This window comes from Cynocephalus volans, chromosome 2 (genome assembly GCF_027409185.1).
Source record: "Cynocephalus volans isolate mCynVol1 chromosome 2, mCynVol1.pri, whole genome shotgun sequence".
NCBI classification, from domain to species: domain Eukaryota; kingdom Metazoa; phylum Chordata; class Mammalia; order Dermoptera; family Cynocephalidae; genus Cynocephalus; species Cynocephalus volans.
Window position 1 is genome coordinate 204,209,086 of NC_084461.1, and position 19,344 is coordinate 204,228,429.

Below are 19,344 nucleotides of genomic sequence, written 5' to 3' on the forward strand. Positions count from 1 at the left end.
TGGTCCCCCAGTTAAATGCTCCTACAGAACACTACTCCTCTTTTTCAGAGTATTGTTCTCATTAGACATCGCTTATTGTGACAATTAAACTCACCCCCTTAGCCATCAGGCCCACAAAGGCAAGGGCCATATTTGCTGCATTGTACCCATGTCCCCATTTTATACATGTGGGGACTAAGCTTCAGAAATTGGTAATGGCCAGAGCCAAGGTTTGAACCCTTATCTGTCTAGACCTAAGGCCTGTGACCTTAACCACCACCTGTTCTGGCTCTCTGAAGACAGAGTATTCTAACAGAGGTTTAAGCAAGAACATTGAGCTAGGGAGTTCCGGAATGACCCCCAGAGGAGGTGGCTTTAGAGCTGGGCCTATAAGGTGAAAATGGGAGGAGGACCTTCTAGGTGGAAGTAACCGCCCAAAGAAACTCGGAGTAAGGTAGAGGAGAGATAGCACAGGGCAGCACTCTCACAAGGATTGAGGTCAGGTCACCATGAACCTTCAGCCTGTGCTGGGGGCTTTGGGCCATCACTTTCAGTGGTGGGGAGCCACCAAATGCTTTAGAGGAAGAGACCGTTGTGATTCCATCTGTGCCGGGAAGCTAACTCTGGGCCTGGTTAGGGGTGAAGAATGACCTGGAAACAACAGATGATCAGAGAAGGAAAACCGGTCTGGAGGCCGTTACAAAGATTTCTGGAGGGTGTGGGAGGGGACCTCAGAGGATTGAACAGTGGCAGGGAGAGGCTGGCGCTTCACCTCTGCCCCACACTAGAGCTCTATTGGCAAGCTCACTCTGGGAGGCTGGAGGCCGCCTATTGCTCAGTGCCTGTCTATGGGAATTACGCACTATCTGTAAGCTACAAATTCATTGTAGCTGATTCTTTTGAGCACTCTAAATACCTTGAACAGCAAATGCAGAAATCCAATGACCCCCAAAATTATTACAACTGTACTTAAGCCTGTTCTTAAACATCCCACCTGAAGTTAATTTGTTTATTGATTATTTCTATTCTTGCTTCTATACCTTCTTAGAGTGTAGCTGCAGGGTTACAGCACAGGGTTACAGCTGTATGCTATGACATGTCCTTTAGTTTCAAAATTCGTATTTTACTATTTCATTGCAGTTGTAATCTGAATAGACCCAAATGACAAAATAAAATTGTCATTAGAGATTTCTTGGTGTTATAACTCTGGACTGGGGGGCATGAAACCTGGGGGCTTCTCCCATGGCATTAAATGTCCTCTTCCCATGTGGTCCAGCAGGAATCCTGCTTCTGGGCATTTACCCTAGAGAAATGAAAACTTAGGATCACGCAGAAACCTGTACACGGATGCTTATAACAGCTTTATTAATAATCTCCTCAAACTGGATGCACCTCAACTAGCCTTCAACTGGGGAATGGATAAACACACTGTGGTACGTCCATACAAAGGAATACCACTCAGCAAGAAAGAGGAACCAAGTATCAATACACACAACAGTGTGAATGAATCTCAGAGGCAGTATGCTGACTAAAGAAAGCCAGATTCAAAAGACTACATATTGTATGATTTCATCTACATGGCGTTCTGGAAAATTCAAAGCTGTAGGGATAGAGACCCGATCAGTGGTAGTCAGGGGTGGGGTGCAGGGAGGGGTTGACTACAAAGGAACTGCATGAAGGAATTTTGGGGGTGATGGAGCTGCTCTGGGTTCTGATAGTGCTGGTGGTCACATGACCATATGCGCTTGTCAAAGCTCAGAATTGTACAACATAAAGGGAGAACCTCACTGGTGTAAATTACATGCAAGTGCATGCCCTAACTCTGACTCAGCACTGTCTGCTGGAGGGAAAATTTGGACTAAGGGGAGAAAGGTGAGCTTCTAGGTGAGGGGGAAAACTTGAGGGTTGGGGGTGGTGATGACAAAGATTGAGTGGACGCTTTGAGTGGAGGGATAGTGGGAGAGGAGGTAGGTGGGGCCAGCTGTGGACACGTCCATTATCTGGCCAAGAGCACTGGCATTCAGCCTGTGTCCCAGTGAGACTGTGTGAAGGTGAATTTAGAAATAGACAGGGTGCTGGGTGGAATGGGGAAGATTGTGGGGCCAAAGAGCCAGAGCCAGGGTGACCCATCTGTCCTCATCGTGGCTCCCCAGTGCCCTCCCCTCAATGACCGGGTGGCAGCCCATGGAGAACTTCCCTCCAGCTCCTTGGTGCCATCTGTTCAGGAGAGCATGGTGGATACGAGCACTTCAGAATCATGGAGGATGAAGGAAGCAGCTGACACATTTTGGAATCAGTTGAGTAAACTTGCTGTCAAAATTCTGGAATGCACGGATGAGTACAGGTAGAAGGGGAGCCCTTAAAATGAAGGTGGTGAGCCCTGGGAGCCAATGTGGGATCACTGAGAACAAGACCAGAGGAATGTCCGTGTTTCCAGGCAAAGTGGCCAAGCAGGGAAGTACTTTGGCTGTCAGCTGGGGCTAACACATCATGTGCAAATGGTGGGAGGCTTAGAAAGAATCTCTGCTGATGATGTGGCCAGACCCCACTGAAGCCTGACCACATGATGATGTCATCCTAGTGGGGGGACCGTGGGCCTGACACCCAGTGAGTGTGAGACTCAGTCTGAACTCTTAATCAGAAGCTTGGATGGAGACGCAGAGGGTGAGCAGATTCTCACATGCTGCAACGCTGGGAGGGAAAGTGTATGTGGAAGACAGAATCGAGAGTCAGGAGTTCTGTCTAGATGGGGACGCTGTGAGATTGGATTTCCATTCAGAGCAGCTATTGCACACTGCTTGCTGGGTCAACTGTATGAGAGGACTCCAAATAGTTCATGGAATGATTTGTTTTATCTTTAATTCCATTTTCCATGAACTTTTTGAAGTTCCCTAGTATTAACCATGTCTTTTATTTTCTGTATTCTGATGATTTACACCTGCGGCCTTACTGACCCCAGAGGGATTGCCTCTCCCAAGGTGAGGTAATTCCTAGAGAGAGCAAACTCATCCGCAAGAGTGCTTCTCAAATACAAAGCCCCTGATATAAGCCTACATGCCAACCACCTCCTCCATCAGGCTGTCACAATACCAGGTCACTATCCACCTGCCCTCATCACCCCAGGGCCAGGTACTGCTTCCCTCTCCCTCCACCCACTGACCAACCCTGGTGTTTCCCCGTGTGCCCCCATCCCCCTCCCTCTACCCCGTGGCATGTGTGCCCCCTGCTCTTGGGAGCTGTAACTAATAAATTATATTTTCAATGGACATCATTTCCTTATCTACTGGCCTTACCATACCTCAAATGTTCTATGAATACACTATATTTTAGAACACTAACTCATTTCTTGATATTGGTTCACAGAAAAAGGCCTGGGGTTTTCACTGAGCTGGAGGTCACAGGAGGTAATAGTGGGAATAGTGTGTCGCTTTGCTGCAGCCATCTGGCCACCCTATGACACAGGCCCAGAAATTCCACAGGAGCAGGCCCACTGCAACAGACAGGCTGTGACCAGCTGATGTAGAATCCTCATCCCTGGAGAGGTTGGAGAGGGTCTGGCAGGGAAGGCTGACAACTTCAATGTGGATCCAGAGACCAAAGAGGAGAATGTAGAGGCCACCAGTTTCACCTAGAATTTCTCCAGCTTCTCCATGACGGTTTGGTCTGGGAGCAGCACTTCCACGGTGTAGCTGATGCGTTTAGAATGAACCAGGCTGTAGGTGTTGTCAAACCTTAGGACATCTGCGGCGAGGCACAAACATTCAGACAGGACGCCCCACTTGGGATCCCGCCCTCTGTGGGAGCCAAGACCAGGGAACCATTGCCACGGCTGAGTCCAGAGCCAGCCCCACCCTGTGCCAACGGCATCCAGGGGTCCTCATCTGGTGGGACCTGGTTGCAAAGTGAGGCGCCCTCCCCCCACCTCCAGCTCCAGGTGGAGCTGTTTCCTGCCAACACTTACAGACGCCGGCCTTGAGGCAGGTGAGGCTCCCGTCCTCGGGTACCATGTGAGCATTGTAGCGCTGGCTGGGCAGCACCTTTGTCATCTCCCCTGCCTTCTGCCGCTCCCCCATCTTGGTCTTCAGGAAAACCCCAAAGCCAATGTCCCCACCATCGGATGCAAACTGCCACCTGCAGTGCACACAGCCCCACTGACGACCACGTGCATGGGCTCCGGGCCCCTCCCAGCTGTGCCCAGGTGTGGAATGGCCACTGTCCCTACCTGAGCACACAGCCTGGGCACAGGATCTCGTTCTCCACCTGCAGGGAGGAGCCGCGGCCCACGGGCACTGTGTGCTCATACTGCACCCTCACCTGGTTGCACAGGTAGTAGCTCTTGGGCACCTCGCCCCCGTAGCTGATCTGTGGGTGAGGGCTGTGAGCGGCACTCAACCACGGCCGTCTCCCCTCCCTCCCCATGCTCCGGGCACCCTGTACCTTGGTCAGGCACTTGGGGTTGCCATCGGGGTCAGTCATGGTCCCCCCAAACTCCACAGGTAGCTGGTTGGGGCTGATGAACTTTGTCAGCTCCTGCTTCCAGTTGTCTGTGTGGGAGCAAGAAGGGGACACCGTGGGGGCTCAGGAGACTCAACAGAGGGCAGAGGGGGCTGAGCCCAGTGTTGTCCTGTGTCCAGCTGCTCCTCTCCCTTGTATGTTTCTGGTGCCCCAATCGCTGAAGCAATCCTGCCCCTGGGGAAGGAAGTTGAGTCCTGGGGCTCGGCCTGTGTTCCTGTACTGACCAGTTCCTGTCCCCAGGCCTGCCCCCCATCTGTCCAGGTGTTGGCCCATTGGCCATCTTCGTAGGGACTTGGACCAGCGACTCCTGGAGCCTGTGGTTGAGGAAAAGCAGACCCTGACCTGGGCTTTGCTTTTCCTGGGAGAATGAACTCAGCCTTCCAATCAGCCCCTGCCCTTGGCTCTCAGAGCTCCAGCACCCTCGCTTCCTCTCAAGCTGCTCTGAGATGGCCAAGGGTGTTCAACAGACAAAGGAACAAGGTCATTGAAGGAAAAAAGCAGACGTGAATGCCCAATATACCCTGGGATAGGAATGGACTGCTGAAGCACAAAAGGGATGGGAAAAATCAAAGGAAAAGCCTGCTCCAAATTTTACATAAAAATATAACACTAAGGAAAAAAATCAGATAATACACAAACTATGAACTGGAGAAAAATTTGCCACAAATATGACAAGAAAGGTAGACATGCTTAAGATGGGAAAGAGCACTTATAAATCAATAATAAAAATACTTTTCTAGAAAATGGATATGAGACACAAGGAGGCAATAAACAAAAATTTAAAATAGCCATCTATCATAAAGAAAAAGTACATCCTCACAAGAGATAAAAAAAAAAAAAACCCATGCAAAACAATAATAAATGTAATTTTCCATTATAAAATGGCAGGAGTTTTAAAGTACGAATGGGCAGTGGCAGCAAGAGTGTGGTAACATGGCACGTTCGTCCCCAGCCGATGGAGTTCAGGTCTGTGATCTGTGTATCAGAAAGCCTAACACGAGCATTCTTCTTTGGGAGAAAAGCCTCCATTTCTACGATTCTATCCTAGGGAAAAAATTGTGGGTGTGCACAAAGATTTATCTAGAAGGCTCTTTACTACTGACTTGCTCCTAACGGTAAAAATAATACAAACCTCCTAAACTGGCAACTTTACCAAAATGAAAAAATGTTTATCCCATAAGTGGTTACAAAGGGTACATGTGTGGTATAAACCAATTTTTATTTATTTTTAATGGTTTTCTCTGAAAAAAGACAGTAAGTATTAACAGTAGTTCTCTGGATGACAGGATTCTCCCCACTTCCTTATACGTTTTTGTATTTTCCAAATTTCTAACCTGTATTACTTTGTATAATTTAGAAAACCTGGATCTTATTCTCCCGATTTTACAGATAAGGAAACCAGGACCCACACAGAGCTGGTGACTCACCCCACTTGCAGCTAATCGCTGGCAAAGCCAACCCTCAAATCCAGATCTCCCAACCCCATATTGGGGCCCCACCCATGCTGCCTCTGGGGGTCTCTCAGGCCCCTCCTGGCCCCTCTGCCCTCTGAGAGTGGGCACAAAGGCCTCAGCAGTTGTCACAAAGCTGTGAACCCTTGACACTAGCTGGGTCCCAGAGCTGATGCCCTCAGCTGCAGGTACCCTCAGGTCTGCAGAGGGGCAGCCCTCTGGGCTGGAGAAGAGATCCAAGGAGGCTCACTCACCTCCCAGAATCACCACCTTCCTGCGTGTATCCTCGCTCATGTACGACTTGACCAGGTTGAAGGCCACGGAGAATAACTTGGGGGCTGAAACAGGCACAGAGCCCCCCCCTTGGGCAGCTGGCTGGGGGAGCAGGGTCCTGGGGTCGCTCGGGAGCCCACCCTGTCAGCTCCACATCCCCTGCCCCCATTCATGCATACGCTGGGCTGGTTCACTCACCTCTCACAGCAATGAAATGCTTCAAAATCTCAGGGTAATTTGCTTCAAGTGCTGAGAAAAACTGTGGCACCCAAACTAGGTCAATGCACACGCCATAGGCATCTAAATACTGTCCCCTTGTGTCTTCTCCCACCCACCCTCAAGGCCCCAAGGGCACAACCCTGCCCTCTCCTGTCAGCCATGCAAAGCTGCCTGACACTCACACACCAAGACCCCCTCCAGGGACAAAGCAAAGGCTACCATTTTCCTGCTTGTTGGGTCCTAGTCACAGACCTTCCTTGAAGCAGCTACTGCACGGTCTTGTCATCCCTCCACCCACTGCTGACAAGAAAAATTCCATTTAGGACTCTGAAAGGTTCCCTCTCACCTGGCTAGAAAAGTAATCCAGCTTCAGGAATGAGGCAGACTTTCTTTTTTTTTTTTTGGTGGCTGGCCCGTACGGGGATCCGAACCCATGACCTTGCTGTGACCAGTGCCATGCTCTCCCAAGTGAGCTACCTGGCCAGCCCCTTTTAGCACAATATTCAAAGTTACAAGCATGGCTTTTTGAAAAATTGAGGTATAATTTACATATCATATCATAAATCTTACCCTTTCAAAGAGTACAATTCAGCGGTTTTTAGCACATTCACAAGGTTGTACAGTCATCACCAGTTCCAGATCATTTTCATCACCCAAAAGAAAACCCTGTATCCACGAGCAGTCCATTTCCCTTCCCCTCAGCCCTGGCCAGTCACTAATTGACTTTCTGTCTCTATGGGTTTGCTTATTTTGGACATTTCATATAAAGGGAATCATACAATATGTGGCGTTTTGTGTATGGCTTCTTTAACTTAGAATAATGTTTTTGTGGCCTTTTCTTTAAAAGGTATAGTAAGAATATTGATTTAGCCTCTTAGAAAACTTTTTATTTTTAGGTTCTTTTCTATCTTGGGGGGAGCAGAAAGAAAGGAAAAGGTAGGGCTGGCAGGTTAGCTCAGCACAACCTTGGAACACCAAGGTCAAGGGTTTGGTTCTGGCCCCAGCCAGCCACACCACACCCCCAACCAAAAAAAAAAAAAAAAAAAAAAGGAAAAGGTAGGCTGGCTGCCCTGGGGTCCCGGTCCTGGCAGCCTCCCTCCACTGCTCAGAGCCCCCAAACAGACTTACTCTCAGCCCCTCCCAGAAGAAACAGCAGACAGAGGGCAAGGGCTCAAAGCAGGAGGACAGGCAGGTACTGGGTGAGGTAGGTGGAGGGGAGGATCAGGGGGTGGGTCGGGGACAAGCAGGATGGGAGTATGAGAAGGGGAGGGGCATCTGTAGGGACCCTGGCAGCAATGGGGATGAGGCCTTGTTGTCACCTGGTGGGCATGAAATGGCAACACTGAGGTGCCATGTCTGATTTAGCACAGCCCTGAAAGCTGTGGGTTTGAAAATATCCATGTGAACAAGAAGTGAGCTGCTGCGAACAGCACCTGTGGATGGGTACTCACCCCCCAGCCCCACCCCACATCAGCAGGTGAGGGGCAGGGGGCAGAGGCCAGGACGTACGGACCACCCAGCACCCCTGGCAGGGTTACCTCACCTCCTGTACAAACTCCATTCCTGGCTTCCACAGATGCCTCAGGCCCATCCCCTCAAAATCAAACACGGCTATGATTTTCTCCACCTTCTGCCCCAGCTGTAAGGGAATGACAGGTGGCGGGACCCTGTGAGGGTCAGTGCCCCCCACACCCCACCCAAGATGAGGCTTGACCTAAGCCCAGCTTGTCTCAGCCTGCCTGGCATAGAGGTTTTGTGCCAGGTGGAGGGAAGGGATCATCCCAAGGGCCAGGACTGGAATGGCCCAAGGTCCCCCTCCCCCATCTGTCCATGCCTCAGTTTCCTCCTCTGTCCAGTGAAGCTAAGCTATCTGCTCCTCTCATCCAATGAGGCCTTGGAGGGTAGTGTTGCCCAGATTGGTAAGCAGGGCTTTGGGGCCATCAGGGGAGGAATGAGACCCGGCTTTAATATGTTCTGTGTGGCCTTGGGTCACTCCCTGGCCTCTCTGAGCCTTCATTCACTCCTCCGTACTAGGAGGAGCCACGGAGCTCAGGAAACAGTTCCCGGGTGTGGGCTCAGGGAGCGGGGAATGCATGGGTGCTGCAGGGCAGCCCTGGAGGGTGCTGGGGCCGCAACAAGGTGAGCTGGGAGGGGCCCTGGCCACCTTCTGACTCTGCTGCTCACAGTCCCGCAGGAGCAGCTCACAGCTCCGGAGCTTGTCCCTGAAGAGCTCCTGTTTGGAGGCCGAGAGGAAGAGGCCCTTGGGGTCCAGGTTTCCTACGATGTGGTACCAGACAGGGCAGCCACCGCTGCCGTGGCCGCAGATGCCGCTGGCGTTGTACAGCCTGACGACCTGCACACACACGAGGGGGGCTCAGTGTCCTGGGACCAGGCGCTGTGGAGTGGGGCCAGCTGGAGGGATGCTCACCTCCGGGGGCTGCCAGGCCAGAATGTTGTCCAGGTTCTGCTGCTTCCGGAACTCCACGTGCTACAGAGACACCACAGGAGATGCAGGTACTGTCTGCCCCAGAGGCCTCTGTGGAGACCTGGGGACACCAAGCCAGGTTCCCCTACCTACATCCACTGAGGGCCTGCCAGAGCATCCCCAGGCTCCACTGACATAAAAGTGAGGTTGGGGACAGAGGGGACACGGGGAAGGAGAGCCCTGGAAAGGAACAGGTGAGGCCTGCACTCTGTGGCGGCCTCTCCCTGCCTCCTTCTGTCTACTTCCCATGCTCCATTCCCATGGCCCCATAAGTCTGCAAAGCAGAAGTGAGGCTCATTAATCTCTGGCTTCCAGTCGCCCTTAGACAAAACCCTAGACTCCCTTCCAAGGCCTGCAGGGCCTGGCTGATGGGCCCAGGCCACCCAGCAGCCTCATCTCTCCCCTTTCTCTCTACAGCATGACCTCCCTGTGCGGCTGGAATATACCTAGCTCATTCCCACAGCAGGGCCTTTGCATGGGCTATGCCCTCTGCCTCTGCTTTCACACACCTGCCTCCTTTCAGACTTTCATGTCCCAGCTGAAAGGAAGGTCCCTTCCTTCCTCCCCAGTTTTACTAATTTCATTGTACTTTTCACACTCAGGAACTGTCTTTATTTATTTATCTGGTTTCCTTTTTCTCTCTTCCCACTACTGCACTCTCCCCGGTGCCTGGCACAGGGCCAGGCTTGCTGTCAGGGCTGAATAAATGGGTGTTCTCTGAATGAATAAATGAATGGATGGATGGATATATGGATGAATTATGCCTCAGACTTGGGTTAGGAAACAGGGCTGAGCTAGATTGGGGGAGGTGTTGCCCTTACCTTCCGAAGCATGTCCTCTGATCTCTGCAGGTCAAAGCTCCGAGCTGCAATAAGGGGACAGGGCTGTGGTTGTGGAATTCTAGAGGTCTGCTCTGGGTATCTGGAGAGAGCTGACCCACACTCCAGGCCAGCTTTGCCTCCTCTTATTCAGAGGGTCCTCTTTTCCACACGGGGAGCCACAGTGTGGCTCAGTTAAGAGCCGAGGTACCCTGTGTCCTAGCCAGACTTGGGCATAGGCTGGGCTGAGGGTGGTGGGCGTCTCTTGGTGGCCTTAGTGGTGGTGAGAAGTGGAGAGAGAAGTCACTACCCAGCAGAAAGGTAAGAAGAGAAGGTGTCCAGAGAAACACTTCATTGAGTCCCTGCCACATCTACTGCCACTGCCAGGGCCTTAGGAGCCTTTTCCTCTTGTTCCAGAAAAGTCATTAAGAGAGCAGACCCTCAGAATCTGATGGAATCACAAGGCTGAGAAATGTTTAAATCACTGGATCACAAAATTTGGGGCCTTAGGAGGCCTTTACATTCTTAAAAACCATCAAAGATGCTAATAAGCTTTTGTTTATTTGGGTTATTTCTGTCCATATTAGAAATTAAAATTGAGAACTTTTAAAGCACAAGAAGACTGTTCCCTTAGGTTCAGAGCAATGATGTTGCCACACATCACATGGCCTCTGGAAAACTCTGCCATATACACTTGAGAGGATGAGAGTGAAAAAGGCAAGTAACGATGGAGTGTTAAGATGAAAATAGTTTAGACCTCAAGGGTACCATAAAAGGACCTTAGGTTCCTGGACCGTACTTTGAGAACCACTGGTTTAGCTTGTGAATGACTCAAAATACATAATGAAGATAAACCAAAAGATCATATCCCAACACTGTCACCAACCTGCTGTGTGACTTTGGGCCAGTCCCTTCTCTCTCAGGGTGCGGTTTCCTTACCGCTCAATTAATGGTGCCCTTAAGACCCACATGAGAAAAATACTTGCACATTTATGCAAAGGCGAGTGTACAAATTTGTCCACACTGAGTTTACAAGGTGGACAAAAAACTGAAAACAACCTAAATGTCCATCCCTAGGGGGCTGGTTAAATACATGACGGCCCCTCCATACTATGAAACTCTGTGCAACCATTAGAAAGGATGAGATGGATTAAAACATGCTCATATGCACAGATCTCCAAGACATACACATTGTCCGATGAAAAGAGTGAGTTGCAGCATAATATTTCCAACATATTACATAGTGTTTTATGGGTACTTCTATTTTATTGTATTGTTTATATTTCATAAATATTTCTCTGTGTGTATGTGGAAAGCATTGAAAAAAGTGCAAGGTGAGTCTGGTAGAAATGTTTGTACACCCATGTTCATAGCAGCATCATTCACAATAGCTAAAATGTGAAAGCAACCCAGTTGTTCATCAGTGGATGAGTGGATAAGCAAAATGTGATGTATACATACAGTGAAATACTATTCAGCCTTAGAAAGAAAGGTAACCCTGTCACATGCTACAACATGGATGAACTTTGAGGATATTAGGCTAAGTGAAATAAGCCAGTCACAAAAAGACAAATATTGTAGGATTCCACTTAAATGAGCTACTTGGAGCAGTCCAAATCATAGAGACAGAAAGTGGTGACCAGGGGCTGGGGGACGGGGCAATGGGTAGTTAGTGTTTAATGGGCCCCAGAGTTATGGAGATGGATGCGGTCATGTCTGCACAACACTATGGGTGTATTTCATACTGCTGAATTTTATACTTAAAAATGGTTAAGATGGTAAATTTTACGTTGTGTGCATTTTACCACAATAAAAATATTAGAGGAAAAAAAAGTCTGCAAAGTACACACAAACTGGTGACAAATGTTACTTTCGGGGATTCTGGAGGTTTCAGTGTTATCAGTAAGGTTTGGATTTTTTACAGTGAGAATATGTTCAGATGTTCCTCATGTGATTAAAATTTTTAAAAAATAACATAATAATTGAACTCTTCACTGCCAGCCACTCTTCAATCTTTAGATCTATAACTCATCTTGTTCATGAAGCAGATGGGACCAACTTTGTCCAGCTGAGAAAATAGGGGGGTATTTAAATCAACCACATAGTCACCCCCAGAACATTCCCAGCCTTACAACTAAATAGAGAGAGAGAGAGAGAAAGAGAGAGAGAGAGAGAGAGAAACCAACTAATTTAGAGAAGGAGAAAAATTTTAATGATTTGGGGAAATGTTCCCCAAATAATCAGTGAACAAAACAGCACAGAGAACATAAGCTCAATTGTGTTAACAAATGATATTTAAATTACCTCATGATCATGGTGGGTTTATGGGTGATTTGTATAACTCTTTTTTTCTTTTTCTACAAATTCTAGATTTTCTGTGATTAACATGCCCTGATTTTATAATCAGAAAACACGCAGGTCCTGGCAGTCCCTGCAGGCTGGCAGTGCAGTCCTCTGCTCCAAGGCCAGCGCCAGCTGTCCCAGCTGTTCCCTGGCTCTTAGGAGTCAGTGTTGTCCCTCGGGGCTCACTCCACTTCCAAACTGCTTCAGCAGTGTTTCCACTAAGCGCCCCTGGCTGGAGAGAACCAAGTGGCTTCACGTGGTCCTCAAAGCCTCAGGGCTGGTCCCCACATTGACTTCACTTAGGCATCAGGACAACCACAAAAGGTGAGCAAGGGAGAGAGTCTAGTTCCTTATAAATAGACGAGGAAACTGAGGCCCAACAGAAGGAAGTCCCCTGCCTCAGTTCCTACGCATCATGAGTGTGACTAGAATCAGGTCTTTGGGACTCCAGTCAGGATTCTTTTCTGATTTGGTGGCAATCTGAAGGGCATTTGAGGTAGAGCAAACTGCCTGAGCAAAGACCTTGAGCTGGAAAATCCTGCTGGCAAATGAACTGTAACTTTCATAAATGACACACTGGGCTCAGAGGCAAGTTGCCCTCACAGATTTTACAGAGGCTATTCATCACAAATTAAGTATTCTGGACTCTCTCTGTACATGCAGGGATGTGAGTTCCTGGTTCCTCTTCAATAGTTGGGGTAAGTGTGATGATCAACCTGGTTTCATGGTGGTTTCCTCACAGCAGCCAAAATCAATTCCAGCCTTATACTGTCAGAAGGCGTCTGAGCATGGTAGTTATGGCCACATTCTCAAGGCCACTGAGAATGAGTCACAATCTGTGCATTTGGATTCCTGGGATTCCAACCTTTAACTCAAGAGCAAACCTCCTCCTACCCTGGTTCCCAAACTCTTTCTCTGGGAAGATGTCAAGCAATTGGCCTCTAAAGTCAGACTGACCTGACTTTGCCACTTTCTAGCTCAGTGACTTTGGCCAAGTGGCTTAACTCTGAGCCACAATTCCCTGCAATGCAAAAATTGGGCTAATAAAAGTACCTACCTCACTGGGTTGTTATGAAAGAAGGAGAAGAAGAGGAAAGGAAATAATAAATAAAAATTTCTTTACTCACTGCCTGCTGCAAAATGAGTGCTCAAAAGGTGGTAGTAATGGGCTGGCCTGTGGCTCACTTGGGAGAGTGCGGTACTGATAACACCAAGGCCATCGGTTCAGATCCTATATAGGGATGGCCAGTTGGCTCACTAGCTGAGTGTGGTGTTGATAACACCAAGCCAAGGGTTGAGATCCCTTTACTGGTCATCTTTTAAAAAAAAAAAAGAAAAAAAAGGTGGTAGTAATTATTACTACTCTTTGTGGTAGCCATTTCCAAGATGGCTGTCGGTGAGCCTCACCTCCTGGTATTCACACCCCTGTTTAGTTCTCTCCCACACTGAGCAGGGCTGAGCTGTGTAACCTACAGGTGGTAGTAATTATTACTGCTCTTTGTGGTAGCCATCTCCAAGATGGCTGTCGGTGAGCCTCACCTCCTGGTATTCACACCCCTGTTTAGTTCTCTCCCACACTGAGCAGGGCTGAGCTGTGTAACCTACAGGATACTGCAGAAATGATGGAATGTGACTCACGAGGTTTGGTCATAAGGACATCACCACTTCCTCCTTGCTGTCTTGGTTCACTCACTCTGGGGAAGCCAGCCACCATGTTGTAGGGACACTCAAGCAGTCTTGTAGGAGGGCCCCTATGAGGAAGAACTGAGGCCTCCTGCCAGCACGGACTTGCCAGAAACCTAAGACATCTTGGAAGCAGATCCTTCAGCCCCAGTCAAACCTTCGGATGACTGCTGCCCTGGCCAACAGCTTGACTACAACCTCATGAGAGGCCCTGAGCCAGAACCACCCAGCTAAGCCTCTCCATAATTTCTCCATAATGGCCACAGAAACCATGGGAGATAATAACTGTTTATGGTTGCTTTAAATGGCTATGTTTTGGAGTAGTTTGTTACACAGCAACTGATATCTAATACACTCCTCTTTTGTGCCCTTGACCCTCATCCCCGTCCCCCATCATCACCTCGGAGCCAGCGCAGGAGGAAGAAGTCATCAGGATTGGGCAGGGCAGACAGCACATCCTGGATGTTCTCCCGGAACTGACAGAGAGGGGAGAGACCCAGGTCAGAGGGGCTCCACAGTGCCCCTGACGCCATCGGGGGCCTGGCCAGCTAACCCGGGGAAAGGGGATGTCTGAGTGGAGAGGGACCACCAAGGCTGGCAGATACAGGGCCTGGGTCGAGTTGTGGCAATTCTTTTTCTCCCTCTGGGAAATGGGATAATAATGAACCAGCTGCATAAAGCTTCAGAGAGGATTCAATGTGGATTAAATGTGGAGAGGATTTATGAGGCTGACTCTTCCCTCAGGGCTGTGGGGGCAGGGAAGGGCCCTCTTCAAGGCCCTGATCTCCAGGCCAGGTCAGGTCGAAGGGTAAGCTGCAGGGAGTCTGAGGCTCAGAGACGTTGAGCATTTTGCCCTGTGTCACATAGCCAGTTGGGAGAGCCAGCATGCAAATCACAAATTTAGTTTAGAGCCCATCATCCTGCCCCAAATGAGGGGTGGCTCAGCCTGGTGGGAGAGAGGCTCCTCCACAGACAGGCCCCAGGAGATGGTTGGGGCAGTTCAGCGGCCCCAAGCCCACCCTGAAGAGTCTGAGGGTTGAGGTGTTGCGTCTGCATGGATGTCGCCGACTGTGGGCTAAAGCCAGCCTCCAACACAATGAATGTAGTTGAGGAAAGAGCACTGGACAAAGAGTCAGCAGTCCCAGTGTGGCCTTGCCTGAGTCACTTCCTTCTCTCTGGGTCTTATTCCCCTGGGCCTCCAAATGGGGCCTCAAAGGACCTTTTCTGGGCCCCCAACCCCAAATGAGCCAACAGCCTTTGTCTTCAGGACCATGAGTGAGTGAGTGGCTCTGGGCTAAGCGTTAAATTAATCCTGATGTGATACTGCTACTGTATCCATTCCCTAAGTGAGGAAACTGAGGCTGGAAATGGGCCCCGTTGTCTTGGGAGAGGACTTAACCCTGTCCTGGGCAGAATGGCCTTTTCCCACTGCTGAACCCTTGGAGGGCAGGAGGCAGGGCCTCTGTGATCCAGTCATTTCCTTTGTGCTCACAGAAGTGTGTGAGTCTCCCTGGAGCTCACGCTTGCCGTGTGCAACCACAAGGAAGAAATCCTAATGACCTCTGGGGACTCCTCCCAGGCTAGATGAGAGCATGTCCCCTGTCCCCGCCTCCACTCCTGCCACCTCCAGCTTGCAGCTGAGGATGTGACCTGTCATGTCTATGGTCTCACCTGTGCTATTCAGTGTGGTAGCCACAAATACTTAAAACCTGGACAGTCCAAATCAAGATCTGCCATGATTGTAAGATACAGTATTCTAAAGACTCAGTATAAAAAAAACCTCAACCATAAATTTTATATATTGAGTACATGTTGAAGTGATAATAATTTGGCTACTAGTAATGTTAAATAAAACATTATTAAAATTAATTTTACTTGTTTCTTTTTAGTTTTCCAATGTGGCTACTAGAAAACTTAAAATGACATACGGGGCTTGCGTTTGTGGTTCATGTTATATTTCTCTTGGGCTAGTGCTGGTGTAACCTCTGGCCAGCAAGACCCTCAGGGTTGGGAAGAGACCCAAAGCTGCAGAGCTCTGAGGGACCTCAAGGGTCTCAGATCATGCCCCTCCTGGGGTAGAAGGGGAAACTGAGACTGGCGTAGGGCTCTCCCACTCACCTGGGCCAGCAACTTCTTCTGCAATGGGCTCAGGTCACCCACTTGTCCACTCATGCTGCCCACAAAGTTGGGGTTGGGGTTCAGCTCACTGCTCCTGGGTCCAGGCCCTGCTCTGTGGCTCCCTCCAAGTCTCTTGCCTTTTGCCCATCTGACAACCCCGCCCACACCTACGCCCGCCCAGAAGTCCCATCACTTCCTATCTAGCCTCAGGGTGACTGGCGGGGTCCATTCCTTGCTAGATGCCCCATGCACTGGCCTCTGGACAGACTGCCCCGGGTTCAAATGAGGAAAGTGATGATTGCCTCATAGCATTGATGTGGGCATGTTGAAATTGACACCACCTGCTGTCACACGGATGTGAGCTGCTCTCCCCTCTGCCGCTCAGTCCCCCACCGTGGTCCCATCAAACACCTCCTTAAGCCAGGGCAGGCCACCCCTCTACAGTGGCCTGGAAGTCACTGTCATCGTACCCCAACATGTCCCAGGCTCCATCTACCACCTGACACGTCCAGAGCCACTGCCCCTGATGCATCAGAACTGTTAGGTCACATGGTTTCTGGGTTGAGGAAGGGATTTTTCCAGGCCCAGACCCAAGCAGGTAGATGTGCACCCCTGAGCTGGGCCACACCTGGCCTGGAGGCCAGGGTAATAGGTGAAGGGGGACTCCTGGCTATGTCTGCCCCACCACCCCTGGACAAACAGAAAGCCAGAACCCAAGTCGAGAACACGTGAGATCACTCCGTGTGCTTGGGGCCTGGCACACAAGTGGCACTTGTCTTAGTCTGGGTTGCCCAGAGGCAGACTCTGAGGTGAGGAGTACAGGACAAGGAGTTTATTTGGGAGGTGAACCCAGGACAACCAAGTAGGGCAGTGGGGTCATGAGACAGAGCACAGAAGGCAGCTGTATAGGGATGGGTATCGAGGAAGTGAGGAAGGGCTCAATCCCAACAGGGGACTTGCAGGGGACAGTGTGGAACATGCCCCTAGAGTCTTCCTGCCTGAGGGGGAGGGAGCTGGGATATTTATACACCAACTCCAGATGGTCAAATGGTCTTTGGTTGAGGGCTCTCAGGGGCTATTAATCCTGCTGGCACTCCCGGCCTGCTGTGTACACAACTCTGGAGGCTGGAGAAAGCAGGTACTGCAGCTGGAAAGTGGTGAGGCTGGGGGTACAGGCAGGGAAGCTGCAGCTTCTGCTCTCTTTGGGGATCATTTGTTGGGCTCCACATCAGGTTCTAGGCCAAAGGCTTCATGTACTCTGAGAGCCCCATCCTGTTCCCCCCAGCTGACAGAGCCTGGCAGAGGGAAATAGAGTGCATGAGGCCATGCAGCAATCAGGACGGTGCTTACTCAGGACACTGTGATCCACGCACCTGGCACCAGGAAGAGCATGCATATGGGTGGCCTTGCTAAGCCTTGTGATGTGAAGGTCTCCCCTTAGCTTGCATGAGGGTAACTGGAGCAGATCTGCCTCTCCTGCTGGGCAGGACTCCCTCCAACTCCCCAAAAACCCGCAAACTGGAGCTTTAGCCACCAGTGGCAAATTCAGGGATTCTCCCCTACTCCTGTCCTGACAGAGGCCCTTGTCCACCCACCCCTCACCCAGGTCCTTGTCCCCCACACCTCTTGCTCATCTTTTTGAAGTTGGTTTCTGAGTACATCCCTCCCCTGTTCTAAAGCCCCCCTTGGCTCCTTGCTACCCTCGGGAGAAACTGCAAACCCCTTTGCCTGGGCTGCAATGCCCTTTTGGATGCTTCCTGAGTTGATTTCTCCTGCTATTCTCCCTTCACAGTTCAGGCCCCTTGTCTCTTCTCCATTTCCTTTCCAGTTTTTTCTTCTGTTCCCTCCCCCTGGAAGGCCCTTTCTTGCAATGCCCTGAGTCTCAAGTTCTGCCTCCCTCAAGGCTTGTTTAAATGCCTCCTCTTCTGCACGGTCCTTTCTGATTTGTTTTATTTGCTGGGAAGTGAATCCGCACCTCCACTGTCATGTTCTAGCTCCCAGCTATTGTGATCACGTTGCAACTACCCCCCATCCCTTGGGCTCCTTGAGGGTCTGGTTCGTCACTGTACACTCCCACCTCAGCACCTGTTGGAGTGAGCAGGACTGAAGCCATTTGGGACCTAAAACCACATGGGCTGTAGGCAGATTTTCAAACTACACAGTTTTTTTCTTGGCATGCGTTTCTCTGAGTTCCCTCTTCTCCCATGGCTATTTGACATTTTGAACCTTGGTTACGGGGCAAGATGACATTATTTACATAACTGTAAAGTTGCTTTCCAGCCAGCCTGAAGCTGTAGACTTCAGACTTGCACGTACTATCCTGACCCTGGGAAACCAAAGAAGACATTAATAAAACTATATTGATTCCACCCCTCCAGCAGGACCCTGAGATAACAGCAAGGACAGGAGCAGAGGCCAGATGGAGTCTTGGCGAGCCTTGCACCTGGCCCCTTGCACAGAGACCCCGCGGCTCATGTCTCTCTCCCTCCTGCTTTTCATTTCCCACGTTCCATTCCCTCAGCCCCTCTTTAAAAAACCCTCAGTAAATCTGAGTCTTTGAGATGACTTTAGTCTGGCCATTCTCCTTTAGGTTTACAAGAGAGATGGGTCAGCCTCACATGTATCCTCAGGTCACTAGCATTCCTGAATAAAAACTGACTTCCATCTTTACCAGCATTTGACTTTTGGGTTGTTTGTTTATTTGTCTGGGGGCAGGCAGCTGGACCTGGATTCAGTACAAGATTTTGGGGAGCTGAGCCAAGATCTGAGTGCTCCCTTGTATCACAACCATTGCAATGCATTATCACACAGTAGGTGCTCGATAAAACCATTGTGATGCATTATCACACAGTAGGTGTTCAATAAAAGCTTACCAAAGATGGATTGACAAAGGAAGATGGGAAGGACCTCCCCCCCTTTTTTGGTTTTTCTACCTCTCTCAGTGCCCCTGGGTTGTTCCCAGCCTGCCTGGGATCTGGTCACTCTTCCAAGCAAGCATCACCAGTCCCTCCCTGTACCCAACCCTGTCAAAACTGCCTGACCTGTATTCCATCGCAGTGTCACATTGGTTTTCACACAATGAGCTCATTCCTACATGTGTGCATGCTGGCTAATGTGTTACCCTTGTTAAATAAAAATGATAGGAGGCCATTGTTTTAGACTAAGCTCCTGCACTAGGCCCCAACAGACCAGACTAGAAATCAGGTGGAGTCACTCATGCTGAGGGTCCCCAACACCAAATGAAAATTAAGTTATTATCTGATCTTCTGAGAAATCAGGAGAGAGAGATAATAGCCAATTTCCCAAACAGGCCACTTACAATCTTCAGTTGACATGATAATAAAGTTCCCTCTGTTTTAATCCTTAACCAGAAGTAGCCTCATGTTAACCAATCAGTTATTTTTCTGTTGTTCTGTCTCCCTGTCCCTACCTTACAAGGAAGGTAACTTTGAAATGACCG

At 49.7% G+C, this 19,344-nt stretch overlaps 1 protein-coding gene across 1 annotated transcript; it reads right to left on the bottom strand.

Annotated features, from left to right (window-relative positions):
* Nucleotides 1-3,607: 3,607 nt before the first annotated feature.
* LOC134369896 (putative SEC14-like protein 6) lies at nucleotides 3,608-15,938 on the bottom strand. The gene is made up of 12 exons (XM_063086701.1): nucleotides 15,885-15,938; nucleotides 14,167-14,242; nucleotides 9,744-9,787; nucleotides 8,866-8,925; nucleotides 8,602-8,790; nucleotides 7,981-8,076; nucleotides 6,417-6,477; nucleotides 6,200-6,283; nucleotides 4,417-4,523; nucleotides 4,202-4,341; nucleotides 3,941-4,110; nucleotides 3,608-3,720 (listed from the first exon to the last, which is right to left on the bottom strand). Exons 1-12 carry the CDS (start codon nucleotides 15,936-15,938, stop codon nucleotides 3,608-3,610), a joined length of 1,194 nt encoding a protein of 397 aa, XP_062942771.1.
* Nucleotides 15,939-19,344: the final 3,406 nt, after the last annotated feature.